General features: G+C 56.4%; 1 protein-coding gene and 1 long non-coding RNA gene across 6 annotated transcripts; one reads left to right on the top strand and one right to left on the bottom strand.

The window, feature by feature from the left end:
* The first annotated feature begins 2,141 nt into the window (after window positions 1-2,141).
* Window positions 2,142-8,507, top strand: CTDSP1 (CTD small phosphatase 1). 5 transcript variants are annotated; one of them, XM_060193902.1, is made up of 7 exons: window positions 2,142-2,932; window positions 3,778-3,923; window positions 4,241-4,345; window positions 4,459-4,515; window positions 5,062-5,154; window positions 5,388-5,712; window positions 7,078-8,507. In XM_060193902.1, the coding sequence occupies exons 1-7, from the start codon at window positions 2,866-2,868 to the stop codon at window positions 7,098-7,100; spliced, it is 816 nt and encodes a 271-aa protein (XP_060049885.1). In that variant the 5' UTR covers window positions 2,142-2,865; the 3' UTR covers window positions 7,101-8,507. The 5 variants fall into 5 exon arrangements, with proteins under 5 accessions (XP_060049885.1, XP_060049884.1, XP_060049883.1 ...); XM_060193901.1 differs by having other exon boundaries at window positions 2,153-2,932; window positions 4,244-4,345; window positions 5,388-5,636; XM_060193900.1 differs by having other exon boundaries at window positions 2,161-2,932; window positions 5,388-5,636.
* On the bottom strand, window positions 5,596-9,808 carry LOC132539387 (uncharacterized). The gene is made up of 3 exons (XR_009550638.1): window positions 9,306-9,808; window positions 5,935-6,026; window positions 5,596-5,732 (listed from the first exon to the last, which is right to left on the bottom strand). It is a non-coding gene; the product is annotated as an uncharacterized LOC132539387 (long non-coding RNA).
* Window positions 9,809-15,559: the final 5,751 nt, after the last annotated feature.

Here is a 15,559-nt window from a genome sequence, read left to right as displayed (position 1 = left end):
TCCCCAGGGGACCCGGCGGCCGGGACTTCCACGCTGAGTAGTTAATGCTCCCCGATGCCGAGTCCCAGCTCCCCCTGGGGGCAGGGATGTTCCCGCGCTGGCGCTCCCAGGCCAGCCTCACCCCTTCCCGCCCCGGAGGAGGAGCGCGCGGAAAGCGGGCCTCGCGCCCTGGGGCCTTGGAATCCGCGCCGGGAGCGGGGAGAGCTCTGTGTGGGCGGGGAGCCCCCTCTGAAGCAGAGCAGCCGGCCGCCCCTTCGCCCCGCGTCAGGGCTGCACTTTAGAGACGCTCCCCGGGCAGTTTCTAGGCTCCCCCAAGCCCCTCCTGCCTCTTCTCCGCTTTAGGACTCGGGCCGGGGGGGCTGCTGGGATTCGCGGTCCGGGGAGCCCCACCAGGTGTGTCTCTCGGGTTGAACCCGGGACTAGTGTCCGGTCTGAAAGCACCCCCGACTTCCTGGGGACCCGGCTGAGGCGGGCGCCTGGCTCCGCGCTTGGGCTGGGGCGCTTGTTTATGAGAAGAATTTCCTCTTTCTTAAAAGGGCAACGGAGCGAGTGGGGCCCGCCCGGATGGGACAGGTTTGGCTGGACCCCAGAGAGACGGCGGGGAATGGGGGGGTGGGGGGGGAAAGGAGTGCAAGCCGTCCACTCCCCTTCTCCGGACCGGGCCGTGGGGACCATCAGGACGCACACGAGGTGCAGGGAGGGGGCGTCCACCAGACCCCGTGCAGCTTCCCGGGAGCACCCCTGCAACTCTAGCCACGATCTAGACGCGGTGGAGGGGAGCCGGGCCCCGAACTAAAGAAGACACCCCCGGGGGGTTGCAGTTTAGTGACAACGTGGCGACGTCGACGGGACCGCGGCGGGGTGAGGTGAGCGTCCGCGCGCACCTGGCGGGGGTCCCGGGCCACACTCTGAAAAATCAATGGGGGGGGGGTCTGGGGTGCAAAACCTGGAGGCGCGGAGTCTCCCGGTGTCTTAGGTCTCACGGAGCGGGACCTGGAAGGCGGGGCAGAGGGGTGTGTGCAGGCTGGGCCGAGGAATAGTTAAGCCCGGGGCTCAGAAGAGTCGGAAAGTGGGTGCCAAAGTGCCCGCTAAGGGGCCCCCCGGCCCCCCTCCCACTCCGCAGCTGGGGCGCACGGGGCAGGACCTCCCCACCCCGCTCGAGCTGCTCAGACCTCGCACCCCGAGGCTCAAGTCTGGGGGCAAGAGGGGCGCCCCTGGGGAGGGGCTTGGCCCGACTCTCCGTGAACCCGCGGGGTGGGGGCGCCCCCGCGTGGCCGAGCTGGGCACGGCAGCCACGTTTGACAGCCCGCGCGGCACAGGTGCTGACAGGCAGTGGGGGGGGGGGGCAGCCTGCAGAACTCTCGGAGACTCCTGGGGGGTGCAAAGCCACAACGGAGATAAAAATAAACTGTATGAGGGAGGGAGCCCCCAGCTGCTGGGGTAGAGATTAGCATCCGGGTGTGGGTCTCCCTCCACCCCCATTTCCAAGAGTTTCTGGGTCTCCAGACTCCTAGGCCCAACCCCCAAGCCCGGGGTTCACCCGCCGCCTTTTCCCTTTGGGGGCCGGGCGGGTGGCCTGAGCGCTGGGCCGCGTCGCCTTCGCAGGACCTTTCTCAGTATCCTTTTCTGCGAGATGGGATGAGGTGTGGCGGGGTCGCTTTGAACAGTCACTGATGGGGGACCAGGCGCTGGGGACACGTCGGCGAGTGGGTGCAATGTCCCCAGGGGGCGTCACCACTCGAGAGGGTGGACGGTGGGGGGGCCCTCCCGCCCCGCCTCCCCCTGCGGCCCCCAGGCCGCTCCCCGCGTGCATCCGGCGACTAGACGTGATGGAGGCGCCCGCCCCACCCCGCCTTCCGCGGCCGTGGGAGGAGGAATGCTGGAGCGAGCTGGCGGACGGGGCGTTATTATTAATTTTTAAACAATAACAGAAAATTCTGAGGTCAAGGAAGGCCCCGGAGGCTGGACTGGACTCGCGGGTGGGAAGGAAGCGCCCTCCTGGGAAGGGGGGGCACCCCGGGGCGGGGCGTTGGAGCTGTCGCGCCCCACAGATCCGGGTCTCTGGGTGCAGACACCGGACCCCGCGATGGGGGGGGGGGTGGCGAGTGGCTGAGGTGAATGCATATTTGTGGGTTTGCTGACCTGCCGGGCGCCAGCAACGCGACTTCCCTGCAAAGTCCTCTGAGTAAGGACAGACGTGTGCTTGGCACTGGCAGACAGCATGATGGTTCTGCACAAAATTCTTCCTGCCTGAGGCTCCGAGCTCCCAGGTTCGATTCCCAACACCACCATCAACCAGAACTGAGCAGTCCTTTACTTTGTCCCACTTCCCCAAAGCAGATCGAGATTCCCCGCCCCTCCCCTCGGAATGCGCAGAGGCGCGGGCGCCCGGGCGGCGCGCATCGGCCGGGGTGGGGCGCTGGAGGCCCTGGGTTCGCACCGCCACGCAGCCGCAGACTCGTTCCCGCGGGCGGGCGGCTGGAAGGGAGGCGACGCCCCCTGGCGCTGCAGGAACCCGGCGGGGCCCGCCTCCCCGCCCGCCGGCCTCAGAAGTGATGAAAGCCGCGGCTGAGTCCAGGTCACGCCGAAAGCCGTTGCCCTTTTAAGGGGGAGCCTTGAAACGGCGCCCGGGTTCCATGTTTGCATCCGCCTCGCGGGGAGGAAACTCCATGTTGTAACAAAGTTTCCTCCGCGCCCCCTCCCTCCCCCTCCCCCTTAGAACCTGGCTCCCCTCCCCTCCGAAGCTCACGGGGATCCCTCCCTCACACCCCTCCCCTCCCCCCCGCGCCCCGATTCCGGCCCGAGCCGGGGGGGAGGCCGGGCGCCCGGGTCAGAGTCCGGCCGGAGCGGAGCGCGCCCGGCCCCATGGACAGCGCGGCCGTCATTACTCAGATCAGCAAGGAGGAGGCGCGGGGCCCGCTGCGGGGCAAAGGTACCGGGCGGCGGGGGGCTGGGGGGACCCTTGGCGCCGCAGCCCGGATGCCCCCGCGGCCCCGCCGGCCAGAGCGGGCAAAGTCTGAAGTCAGACGGGGCGGGGCCTGGCGCCTGCGAGGTGGGGAAACTGAGGCAGGGGAGGGGTCCTTCCGGCGAGCTGGGCGCGCCCCATGGCCCCCCTCGGTTGGCGCCAATGGGGCTGCGAGGTGGAGGGGGCTGGAAGGACGCCGCGGGGTCCCCGTGAGACTGGCCCCCACACACTCCTGGGGGGCCACCGAGGTGACGGGGGTCTCCCGCCAACACGCAGCCGCGCTCCCTACAAACTAACATGTCTCGCTGGGGGCACCGCACCCCTCGAGGGTCGGAGGTCGGAGGGCACCATCGCCAAGGAGGAGCCCTGGACTCGGCGGGCTGGACTCTGCAGGCCCGTGGGTGCCAGGCCTGCGCACAACGCAGCACCGGCCCGGGGTTCGACGGCTGCGGGTCCCGTCGGTCCCGTCCAGGGACGCCCCCCAGGTCTGCCCACCTCTGGCTTGGCTCCCCGGGCCGGGAGGCGCCTGCCGAGCAGCGGACGGAAGCGGGGCCGAGGTGGGGCCGGCAGATGGCGCCCGACACAGGCCGCCGCCTCCCGCCTCGGGAAGCACTTTGGACCCCGGGGTGCAGAGCCAGGGGAGGCCAGTCGCACACGTCGAGGCTCCCTGCGGCGGGTGACTGAGTCTCTGCCCTGGTTTGGGGGACTGGCAGCCCGGAAGGCGCTGTAAGGTCATGGAGGGGCCGCCGAGACCCCCCTCTACCTCCCGGCCTGGTGTCAGCGCGCCCACCTGCCCACCTGCCCCGCCCCAGGTGACCACAAGTCCGCTTCTCAGAAGCCCCGGGGCCGGGGAATCCTCCACTCGCTCTTCTGCTGCGTCTGCCGGGATGACGGGGAGCCTGTGCCCAGCCACGGAGGGGCGCCCCTGCTTGTGGAAGAAAACGGCGCGGTACCCAAGGTGAGTGCGGACAGGTGTGGGGGGACTTTTCCTGACCTGCTGCAGGCACCGCCCCCCCCCACCGGGCTGCCCTGCTGGCACACCAGGATGCCACTGGGTGGGCACCCCTCAGAGTGGGGCACTTGGCAGGTGCACCGGAGTTGAGCTGCCTCCCAGCTCCAGAGTTGCAAGGACAGCGCTTGGGGTGGGGGTGGGAGGCGTCCCCACTGGCTCTGGGTCTCCCCAGACTGCGGGAGGGAGGAGGGCCCCCCCCCCAGTAGGACAGGCGCCTGGGGCTTAATGGCGGTGGCCCCTAGCCAGCCCACCCGTCCCCACAGCAGAGCTCAACTCAGTACCTGCTCCCTGAGGCCAAAGCCCAGGATTCGGACAAGATCTGCGTGGTCATCGACCTGGACGAGACCCTGGTGCACAGCTCCTTCAAGGTGGGCCCTGCCCTGCCACCCGCAGCTTGGGGGGGCCCACCACCCCACCCCTGGCCTGGGAGAGCAAGCTGTGTGCACCCCACCCTGTTCCAGCCACTCTTTTCCCCCCACAGCCAGTGAACAACGCCGACTTCATCATCCCTGTGGAGATTGATGGGGTGGTGCACCAGGTGAGGTGCGGGGGGGGGGGGGCCAGGTTTGAGGGGGGGCCTTTCAGACCCCAGGCCCTACCCACCCCCATCCCTGAACCCCAGTGCCTGGCCATAACAAGCTGGAGGTCCAGAGAGGGTGTGAAACTTGCCCGGAGTCACCCAGCCCCTGGGGGACTTGGCCGCACCCCTGAGGTCTTGCAGGGAGTGAGTGGGGTTCCTCCCAGCTGCCCCCTTGCCCCCCCACCTGCCCGGGACCCAGTTCAAGTAATTCAGGATAGGTTGTGTGCTCTCCAGCCTGTTCTCCATTACTTGGCTCGGGGGCCGGTGCCCTGCAGCCTTGGGGGTGAGGGGGCTGCCTGCCCCCCTCATGAGGCACCCCACCTTTGGCGGAGGCCGAGATGTGGCGAAGGGCCTAGGAATTAGTGCTCCGTGGGGGTCAGGGGGCCCGGAGCCAGAAGGTCCAGTTCATCCTCCTCAGGGAGGATGCGGGGGTTCCATGGAGGGAGGCTCGGTCCAGAGCGCACCCCTCCCTCGCGCCTGGCCCCTCACCCGCCCGCCCCCCAGGTCTACGTGCTCAAGCGCCCCCACGTGGATGAGTTTCTGCAGCGCATGGGCGAGCTCTTCGAGTGTGTGCTGTTCACTGCCAGCCTGGCCAAGGTGAGTCCCTCATTTTCTTTTTTTAAATTTTTTATTGTCTTTATTTATTGGATAGAGACAGTCATAAGTTGAAAGTGAGAGAGACACCTGCAACCCTACATCACCACTTGTGACGCTTTCCCCCTGCAGGTGGGGACCAGGGGCTTGAACCTAGGTCCTTGCACACTGTAATGTGTGCGCTTAACCAGGTGCGCCACCACCCGGCCCTGAGCCCCACCCCTCATTTTCTGCAGGGGCCGGGGCGTTCAGCCTCTTGGGCTTTTAAGTCACCTGCCTATTCCCCCCCCCACCACCAGTATGCAGACCCAGTGGCTGACCTGCTGGACAAGTGGGGGGCCTTCCGGGCGCGGCTGTTTCGTGAGTCGTGTGTCTTCCACCGTGGAAACTATGTGAAGGACCTGAGCCGGCTGGGCAGGGACCTGCGGCGGGTGCTCATCCTTGACAACTCGCCCGCCTCCTATGTCTTCCATCCCGATAACGCCGTGAGTGCCGCTGTGGGGGGGGGGTGTTCCAGACCCCAGGATCTGGTGCCCGCTTCCCCTGCCTGCTGTGGAGCAGGTACCTGCCTTGTGCCGGGGCTGCTTGTAATTAAAATAAAAAATTAGAACCAGGGAGACAGCGAGAGTAGAGACTTTAAAAGTCGTTTCATGCCTGAGACTCCAGAGACCCAGGCTCAAACCCCAGCACCACTGTAAACCACAGCTGAGCAGTGCTCTGGGAATAAGAAAAAGAATAAATTTTTTTACTTAATTTACTGTTACGGAATGAGAACTTGCTCACCTCTGGCTTATGATGGTACCAGCTGGGGATTGAACCTGGGACCTCAGAGCCTCACATGAGTCTTCTGCAGAACCGTTATATTGTCTCCCCCACTGCCAAATAGTAATAGATATTATTGTTACCTCCAGGGTTATTGTTTGGGCTTGGTGCCTGCACTACGAATCTACTGCTCCTGTGGCTGTTTTTTTGGACAGAACAGAGAAATTGAGAGAGGAGGGTAAGATAGAGAGGGGGAGAGAAAGGTAGACACCTGCAGACCTGCTTCACTGCTTGTGAAGTAACCCCCCTGCAGGTGGGGAGTCGGGGGCTCAAACCAGGATCCTTGTGCGGGTCCTCGTGCTTTGAACTATGTGCACTTAACCGGTGTGCCACTGCCCAGCCCCAAATAATTAATCTTTTTTTTTTTTTTTAACCAGAGCACTGCTCAGCTGTGGCTCATAGTGGTGTGGGGGATTGAACATTGAACCTGGGACTTCAGAGCCTCAGGCATGAGAGTCTCTTTGCAGAACCATTATACTATCTACCCCTGTCCCATTATGCTATCTACCCCCACTCCCCAATAGTTTTTTTTTTTTTTTAGTTTTTTTATTGAAGTAGAGAGGGATTAGGTGGTGGCACACCCAGGAGAGTGCATGCATGACCATGCCCAAGGACCCAGGTTCAAGTCCCTAGTGCCCCACCTGCAGGGGGGGAAGAAGCTTCAGGATCAGTAATGCAGGGCTGCAAGTGTCCCTCTCCCTAGTTCTTCCTTTTGGATTTCTTTCTGTCCTGTCAATGAAGAAAGAAAATAGGAATGAAAATGAAGTCGAATAGGCAGTAGGGAAGTGCTTGCACAAGGCCGGGCCGTCGGTCCTTTCTGCTAAGGCCTCATCATCTGTGTTGTGGGGCCTGTGAATTAGCTCACTTGGATAGTACACTGCTGTCATGTGCGAGACCCAGGGCCGAGCTCAGCTCCCGCCACACTGAAGAAAGCTTCAGTGTTGTGGTCTCTCCTGTCTCTCTCTCTCTCTCTCTCTCTGCCTTCTCTGTCTCAATCTAAAAAAAGAAACATTTTATGGAAACTGCTGTCAAAACTGTAAGAACAGCAGGCTCTGGGGGCTTCCAGGAGGTGGCACCCTCACCAGGCCCTCTTCCCCTGCCCAGGTGCCGGTGGCCTCCTGGTTTGACAACATGAGTGACACAGAGCTGCATGACCTCCTGCCCTTCTTCGAGCAGCTCAGCCGTGTGGACGACGTGTACTCAGTGCTCAGGCAGCCTCGGCCGGGCAGCTAGTGAGGTGCCTGCCCGGGGCCAGGACCTGCCCCCACAAACCAATGCTCACCCCTCACTCTGAGGACTCTGCCTTAAGAACGCCCAGCCAGATGGCCTGGAGGAAGCAGGCATCTCCCCACCAGCTGGGCTGCACTCCGGGTCCCTGTTTCAGTGCCTTAGAATCCCCTTCTTCTGGGGGACCCTGTGGGGCTCCAGCTGCCTCCAGCTCCCGTGTGCTCTCTTCTCCTCGCTCTCTGTGCTGCCACGTTTCTCTGCTGCCAAATTGGGCTCCTGCCTAGGGAGGGATGGGGCTCCTGCTGCCCCGTGCCTGGGCCCCCAGCCTGGGGACACGAACACCAAGTGCCTTTTGCCTGAATGCCCCTGCCGGTGGGGGCAGGTACAGCCACTCAGCATCTCGGAGGAATTGGGCTGACCTTGGGGTCCCCAGAGCACAGCCTTTTGGGACTCAGCACCAGTGAGGGCTGCCCACCAAGTCTCCTTGATGGCTCCCAGGCCCTGGGGCACAGGCTGAACCCCTGTGGTGCCATATAAATATGTATATGTGTATATAGACTTCTAGGGGAGGGGGCAAAGGAAGAGTCAGGCGAGACACCCCTGCCTCCAGCACCCCTCCTTGGCCCATAAATTGAGGGGAGCGTGGAAGGATTTTTACAGTTTTTAAACAGCTTTTTTTATTTTTTCTGAATGAAACAGGCTGGGCCAAGGGGTCTCCAGGCCCTGTCCTTGTTCCCTTGTTCTCTGCTCCATCCATTCATTCAAAAAACATGAATTGAGCACCTTCTCCACCCAGGACCTGTTGGCTCAGCAGCTGGCTTAAGGGGGCTGACTACACCCCACCCCCACCCACTCCCCATACTTAACTGGTGCCTTAAGGGGGATGTGTAGGAGGCGGGACCCTTCTCCTGGGGCTTGGGGGTTGTCTCCAGGGAACGTGGGGAAGCTGTCCCCCTCCCCTGTGCCAATTCACCCCCCCCCCCGCGGCCCCCTATCTTGTCCTCTGCTGGCTGGGGGCAGTCTCGCAGGCGCCCTGACTTCCAGCTCTGAGTGGGACCTGGAGCCTCCCCCACCCCCTACCCCAATGCTGAGTCTGGAGGTCAAGGCCTTGGGCTCTCCTCAGGGCCCCACGGTTAAGGGGACCCATGCACTAGTGCCAAGGAAGGTTTTTAAGTGGACTGGTACTCCCCCCCCAACACCAAGACGGTGCGTGTGGAGGGGGTGGTGCAGTTGTGAACCAGGTGACCTCATCCAAGTGCCTTCTCTGTGACCAAGTGCCACAGAACTAAAGAGGAAGCCACACCCCCCACCTGCCTCTGTGGTTATTGGGGTGTTGAGGGGGGGGGGAAAGGTTGTGTCCGTGAAACAACACCCCGCTCTGCAAACCTATGGGGTGGGTCTACCCTTGCCCCCAGGGGACTCCCAAGTCATTGTACTTTATACTCGTCTCAGGCCTCAGGAGGCTCTATTTGCAAAATAAGGTCCCCCTAACACTGCCTGCCCCAAGAGGGTGTGGTGGGGTTAGCTTAAAGGCGAAGCTGAAAGCCTCCCCGGGGTAGGCCCCCGGGAGGTATTTGGGGACTGAAGGGTGTGGTCCCAGCCTGCCCGGGGGGAGGGGGGGGAGAGGAGAGGCGAGGCCGCCCGAGGGGGCGGGGCGAGTCTGGGGGGTGGGGTCAAGTTCAGCTCCAGACCGATCGCTGGGTGCGCGGGCCGCGACGTCGCGGGAGGGAGGCAGTCGGGGGCACCCCAGCCTCTTCGGGCGCCGCTAGCCGCCCCTGCTCGAGCCTCTGGTCCACTTCCTGCCCCCGCCCCTCCGGCCGGCCGGCACTTCCTTTGCTAAACTGCGGCCCCAGCCCCCGCAGGAAGTGCCCGCCGCCCCTGCTTCCCAGGGTGGCCGCTAGAGGCTTGGCGTCCGCGGGGCCGCAGGGGCTCCCCAAGGTCCGGCCGGCTCCCCGATGCGCCCGGAGGCTGCAAGGGGCTAAGCTCGCGCCATTCGCCACCACCCGCGACCTAGAGCAGGCGCCTCTGGCCTCCCTCCCTCGCAGCCAAGGGTGGCGGCTAGGATCCCCCTCCATGTCCCCCTACCGCTATCCCCATCGCTTTACCTGGTGTGTCTGAGTCATCTGGCGTCCCAGATGCTGATCTGTCCCCCAATTCTCCGCGGAGGGTCTGCTATGCCTGCGCGACCCCCCCATTGAATTAGTACTCCCGGTCTGAACCCCCCAATGGCCCGCCCCCCAACTTAACTGGAACCGGCCCCGGAACCCTCAGACAGACGGGCATCACCAGTCTCCCCCTCTCGGCCCTCCCTTTCTGGGGTCCTTGATTTCCTGCTGTCCATCCAAACACTGCCTACACCCACCCACCAGATCTGCATCCCAGACAACCTAGCAGTCGCCAGGCCGCGTCCCGACTTTGAGACTGGAGCCTCCAACCCACCCCCAGCGCCCACCACATACACCCGGGACCCACATTAGAGTTCACCCCGACTGCAGCTCTGGGTGCGTGCCAGGCCCCGGACAGCCCATGGGGCGCCTGGAATGTTGGGGGGGGGGTCCTTCCTCACCAGGGGAAGGGTATGAAAACCTTCCGGGACAGGGGGCCTGAGGCGGTGGCAGCCTCAGAATAGGATATGTGTGTGTGTGTGTGTGTGTGTGGAGGGGGGCAGTGGTAAATGTGAAAAGTGACAAAAAATGAAATGGAAAAACAGGAAAGGACGGCAGAAAGCACCTGGGCTGAAGCCTGAAGCACCCGGTGCAGGTGGGCCTTGCTGTTTCTCGTTCTGTTGACCTTTGGGAACACAGCCCAGGAATGGGGTACCACGCTCAACACTGGCAGCTGTATTTATTATTGCGGGACCCAGGTTTGAGTCTCCACACCCCCATGTGTGGGCGTTTCATGAGCGGTGAAGTAGGTCTGCAGGTGTCTATCTCTCTCGCTCTCTACCTCCCTCTCACCTCTCAATTTCTCTCTGACTTATCTAATACAATAGAAACCAAACAAAAAACCTTACGGGGATACTGAGACTTCCTGGGACATGTAGGTTGTGGTCCCCAAGATGAAGGGGAAGCGCTAAACGGGGCAGAGGTGGAGAGAGGAGAGAAGGAAGGCAGTGGATGGCTGCCTGCAGGAAATGAGCCCAGATGGTTGGCTTCAGGCAGGACTGAACCTCTGGGTCAAAGGTCAGCTGACCTAGTAGCACCTGCTTTGGGGGTTGGATGGGTGTCAAAAGGCCTTACAAGTATTTTTTTTGCCTCCAGGGTTATCACTGGGGCTCAATGCCTGTACTGCAATTCCTCTGCTCCTGGAAGCCATTTTTCCTATTTTGTTGGCCTTGTTGCCCTTGTAGCTGTTATTGTTGTTGGATAGAACAGAGAGAAACCAAGAGAGGAGGGGAAGACAGAGAGGAAGAGAGAAAGACACCTGCAGACCTGCAGGTGGGAAGCTGGGAGCTGGAACCGGTATCTTTAAACCGGTCCTTGTGTTTTGGGCCATGTACACTTAGCCCATTGCGCTACTGCCCTACTCCCAAGTGTAAACTTAACAGTACAAGGACCCAGTTTCAAGCACCGCACCACCACATGGGAGCACCATGCAAAGAGGAAGCTTCCTGAGATGTACAGCAGTGCTGTGTTGTCTCTTCCTATCTCTCACCCTCTAGCTGGGAAAATAAAAAGTACCTTGGGAATAGTGGAGTGACAAAGGAATGACGTTCCTTTGCATCTTGGAGCCAAAATAAAAATTACAAAATATACACATAGCTTTGTGTATATAAATATGTCAGTTGCGTTCTTGTTTATAATAGCAAAGCACCAGAAATAACCTAAGCATCCATCAGTGAGGGGCTGGTTAGCTCAGTGTCTCTTCTTCAATGCCAGACAATTCCATGATGCCATGAAAAACCGTGAGGCAGGGAGTCCGGTGTTAGCACAGCGGGTTAAGCGCATGTGGTGGAAGGACCAGCATAAGGCCGCATAAGAGTCCCGCCCGGTTCAACTCCCGCTGGGGAGTTGCTTCACAGGCCATAAAGCAGGTCTGCAGGTGTCTTCTCTTCCCCTGTCTGTCTTCCCCTCCTCTCTCCATTTCTCTCTGTTCTAACAAGGACAACATCAATAACAACAATAATAACTACAACAACAATAAAAAGCAAGGGCAACAAAAAGGGAATATATATATATATGAAAAACAGTGAGGCAGAACAGAGTACACAGATAGAGAGTGAGCTCTTGGCGCACCTGGTTAAGCACACACACTACAGTGCACAAGGACCTGAGTTCAAGGCCCTGGTTCCCATCTGCAGGAGGAAAGCTTCACAAGTGGTAAAGTAGAGATGCAAGTGTCTCTTTGCCTCTCTTTCTTCCTGTCTATCCCCCTTCCCTCTCAATTTCTCTGTCTATAAATAAAGCGAGTGAGTTTCAAGAATGACATGTCAGTGAAGCAGAGTAAGATTTTTGGTATGGTGATGGCAGATTCCCACTAAGGAGAAACAGAAAAACAGCCACTGGGGGCTGGTGAAATAGCTCATTCGGGTAGTGTACTGCTTAGCCATAGCTGTGACCCAGGTTTGATCTGGGCTTCCGCTCTGTGAAGCAAGCTTTGGTGCTGTGGCCTCTTTCACTGTCTCTATCAGAAAGAAAAAGGAAAGAAAAAAAAGAATGAAAGAAGGAGAGGGGAGAAAGAAGGAAAGGAGACAACAACCAGCCTTGGGATCAGGGGAAGATAGCACAGTAGTTTATGTGGGAAAAACTCTCATGCCTGAGGCGCCAGAAGTCCCAGGTTCAATTCCTGGAACCTTCATAAACCAGAGCTGAACAATTACCCTGATTCAAAATAAAATTAAAAAAATACACACAAACCTGACACACATAAGCACATCTACATTCGTATCTCCAGTAGGGTCCTCAGGAAATAGGAATCCTGGGGAGCTCGTTAAAGGGGGATACATTTTTAATAGCTTTTATTTGATTTTGAGGCAAACTTGGTTTACAAGCCTAAAGGTATTTCAGAAGTAGTTTTTCACCTGTTCAGAATGCCTTACCCAACTACAATCCACCACAAAGTGAGCTGCATTTTGAAAATTTTTTACCAGAAATACTAATGTTTAAAATAAAAACCAGCTTTTAAAATGCACGATCCTAAAGATAGCATTAGATAGTTGCTTATTTACCTATACCTGACACAAGGGGGCAGCATCGAGCAAAAGAGACACCGTGGGAAAAGTAATTGTGCAAAGCCATTGCGAACTAGGACTAGGAACGGAGAAGTCGAGAATAGTCACTAAGTTCAAATATGTCACTTCCAAGATGACTTTTTTTTCTTAAGATTTTATTTATTTAGTTATTAATGAGAAACATAGGAGGAGAGAGAAAGAGCCAGACATCACTCCGCTACATGTGTTACCTGGGATCAAACTGAGGACCTTATGCTTGAAAGTCGGATGCTTTATCCACTGTCCCACCTCCCGGACTACCCCCGATGACTTATGACTGCAAATGGGGGGAGGGTGTGCCTTTGCTGTAAACTGTCTGAAAAGTCATTTCCCCAAGTGAGGGGTCAAACTTCATGTCCATCATTCTGAAACAGCTCGCCATTATGTTCTGGATATGCTGCCAGGCAAAGTACACAGCAGCACCTTTGGCTCCGGACCAGCAGGTTAGCATCCCTTGGGAGCTTGCTAGAAGTACAGATTATAAAAAAAAGAAGAAGTACAGATTCTGTACTTGTTAGAAGTACACGTCTCACCCCATTCTTTTGAATCAGAAACTTATTTAAAATAATCTCACAGCGATCCTGACAATAATACACTTCAAGAAAGGTTAATTTTGAAAAGAAAAAAAAATGGCTTCGGACTGGGGAAACAGCATAATGGTTTTCCGAAGACTTTCCTGCCTGAGGCTCTGAGGTTCCAGATTCAATACCCAGCACCACCATAAAGCCAGAGCGGGTTCACCATAAAGCCAGAGCGGGTTCAGCGCAGGTGGCGCAAAGTGCAAGGACCGGCATAAGGATCCAGGTTCGAGTCCCTGGCTCCCCACTTGCAGGGGAGTCGCTTCACAGGTGGTGAAGGAGGTCTGCAGGTGTCTATCTTTCTCTCTCACTCTCTGTCTTCCCCTCCTCTCTCCATTTCTCTCTGTCCTATCCAACAACGACGACAACAATAATAACTACAACAATAAAACAACAAAGGCAACAAAAGGGAATAAATAAATAAAATAAATATTTTTTAAAAATACAGAGCTGAACAGTGCTCTGCTCTCTCTCTGTATTTCTCACTAAAATAAAATAATAGTAATAATAGTAATAATAATAATAAAATAAATATTTAAAAAGGAAAAATCACTTGACCAGAACATAACCCTGTCTTTGTTTACTGGGTAGTGACAAAAAGAAATCAAGAGGGAAGAAGGAAATAGAGAGGGAAAGATATCTGCAGCACTGCTTCACCACTCTTGAAGTGGGACCGGGGCCTTGAACATGAGTCCTTGTGAATGGTAACATGTATGCTAAGCAGGTGCACCACCAAACAGCCCTTTGGGTTTATAGGAAATGAGTGGAGGAAGAGGAGCACAGGTATATACAATATGGGGAAACATACTTAGGCAGATCAACAATAAGCCCTTCACTCAGCGTCATAGGAGAAAGCAGCCTAGATAATGTTCTAGATTTACAAAATATCAGAGACCATCAAAGGCAATGCATAAGTCAGTGCTATCATGAATTAATAAACTAGCTATCAAAGCCCTGGTGTGAACAATTGGAGAAATTTGACTATGGACCAACTGGGTAGAAGATGATATTTGAAATAGTCATTGAGCCTGGGAGACAGTACAATGGTTCTCCAAACGACTTTCATGCCTGAGGCTCTGAGGTTCCATGTTCAATCTCTAGCTTCACCATAAGCCAGAGCTAAGTAAACATGAAAAAAAAAAGACATATTATTGTTAAACCCATGGAAATTTATTATTATACTGGTATACTATTTATACTTTTAAAAAATATTTTATTTATTTATGAAAGAGAAAAAAAACCAGACATCATTCTAGTACATGGGTTGATGGGGATTGAACTCAGGACCACATGCTTAAGAGTCCAATGTTTTATCCACTATGCCACCTCCCAGACCACCTATTTATACTTTACCATATGTTCAATGTGTCATATAAAGAAATTGGGGAGGGGGCCAGGCGGTAGCACAGCAGGTTAAGCACACATGGCGCCAAGTGCAAGGACCAGAGTAAAGATCCCGGTTCAAGCCCCCAGCTCCCCACCTGCAGGGGAGTTGCTTCACAGGCGGTGAAGCAGGTCTGCAGGTGTCTTTCTCTCCTCCTCTGTCTTCCCCTCCTCTCTCCATTTCTCTCTGTCCTATCCAACAATGAACGACATCAACAATAATAATAATAACCACAACAAGGCTACAGCAACAAGTGCAACAAAAGGGGAGAAAATGGCCTCCAGGAGCAGTGGATTCATGGTGCAGGCACCGAGCCCCAGCAATAACCCTGGAGGAAAAAAAAAAAAAGACAAAGTAAGTAAAAAAAAAGAAAAAGAAAATGGGTATACTTCCTGCTTGCTCTTCTCAAGAGTGTACTATCTCTTTAAGTTTTCTTTTTTAAAAATATTTTATTTTACATTAATGAGAGTGAGAGATACCACCTGTGAAGTGACTCCCCTGCAGGTGGGGAGCTGGGGGCTCGAACCAGGATCCTTACGCAGGTCCTTACGCTTTGTGCCATGTGTGCTTAACCTGCTGTGCTACTGCCCAGACCCCAAGGAGGACTTTTCTAAATATATCTGTATTCCTTGTAAAAAAATGAGGAAATATTTTTTGGTTTTTTGTTTCTTTTAAATTTTATTTATTTATTCATTATTGGATAGAGACAGAGAGAAATTGAGAAGGGAGGGGAAGACAGAGAGGGAAAGAGACACAGAGACACCTACAGCCCTACTTCACCACTCATGAAGCTTTCCCCGTGCAGGTGGGGATTAGGGGCTTGAACCAGTGTACTTGAGCACTAGAATGTATGCTCTTAATCAGGTGCACCACCACCTGGACCCTATGAGAATTTATATATATATATATATTTTTTTAATTTTGATTTCCCCCCCTTTTATTGCCCTTGTTGTTTTTTGTTTTTGTTTTTTAATATTTATTTATTCCCTTTTGTTGCCCTTGTTTTTTTTTTTTCTATTGTTGTCATCATTGTTGGATAGGACAGAGAGAAATGGAGAGAGGAGGGGAAGACAGAGAGGGGAAGAGAAAGATAGACACCTTTAGAGCTGCTTCACCGACTGTGAAGTGACCCCCCTGCAGGTGGGGAGCCAGGGGGCTCGAACCAGGATCTTTATTCCAGTCTTTGCA

This window comes from Erinaceus europaeus, chromosome 7, assembly GCF_950295315.1.
Source record: "Erinaceus europaeus chromosome 7, mEriEur2.1, whole genome shotgun sequence".
NCBI lineage: Eukaryota > Metazoa > Chordata > Mammalia > Eulipotyphla > Erinaceidae > Erinaceus > Erinaceus europaeus.
Note: the sequence above shows the minus strand (reverse complement) of the source record. Positions and strands in the feature narration are given on the sequence as shown.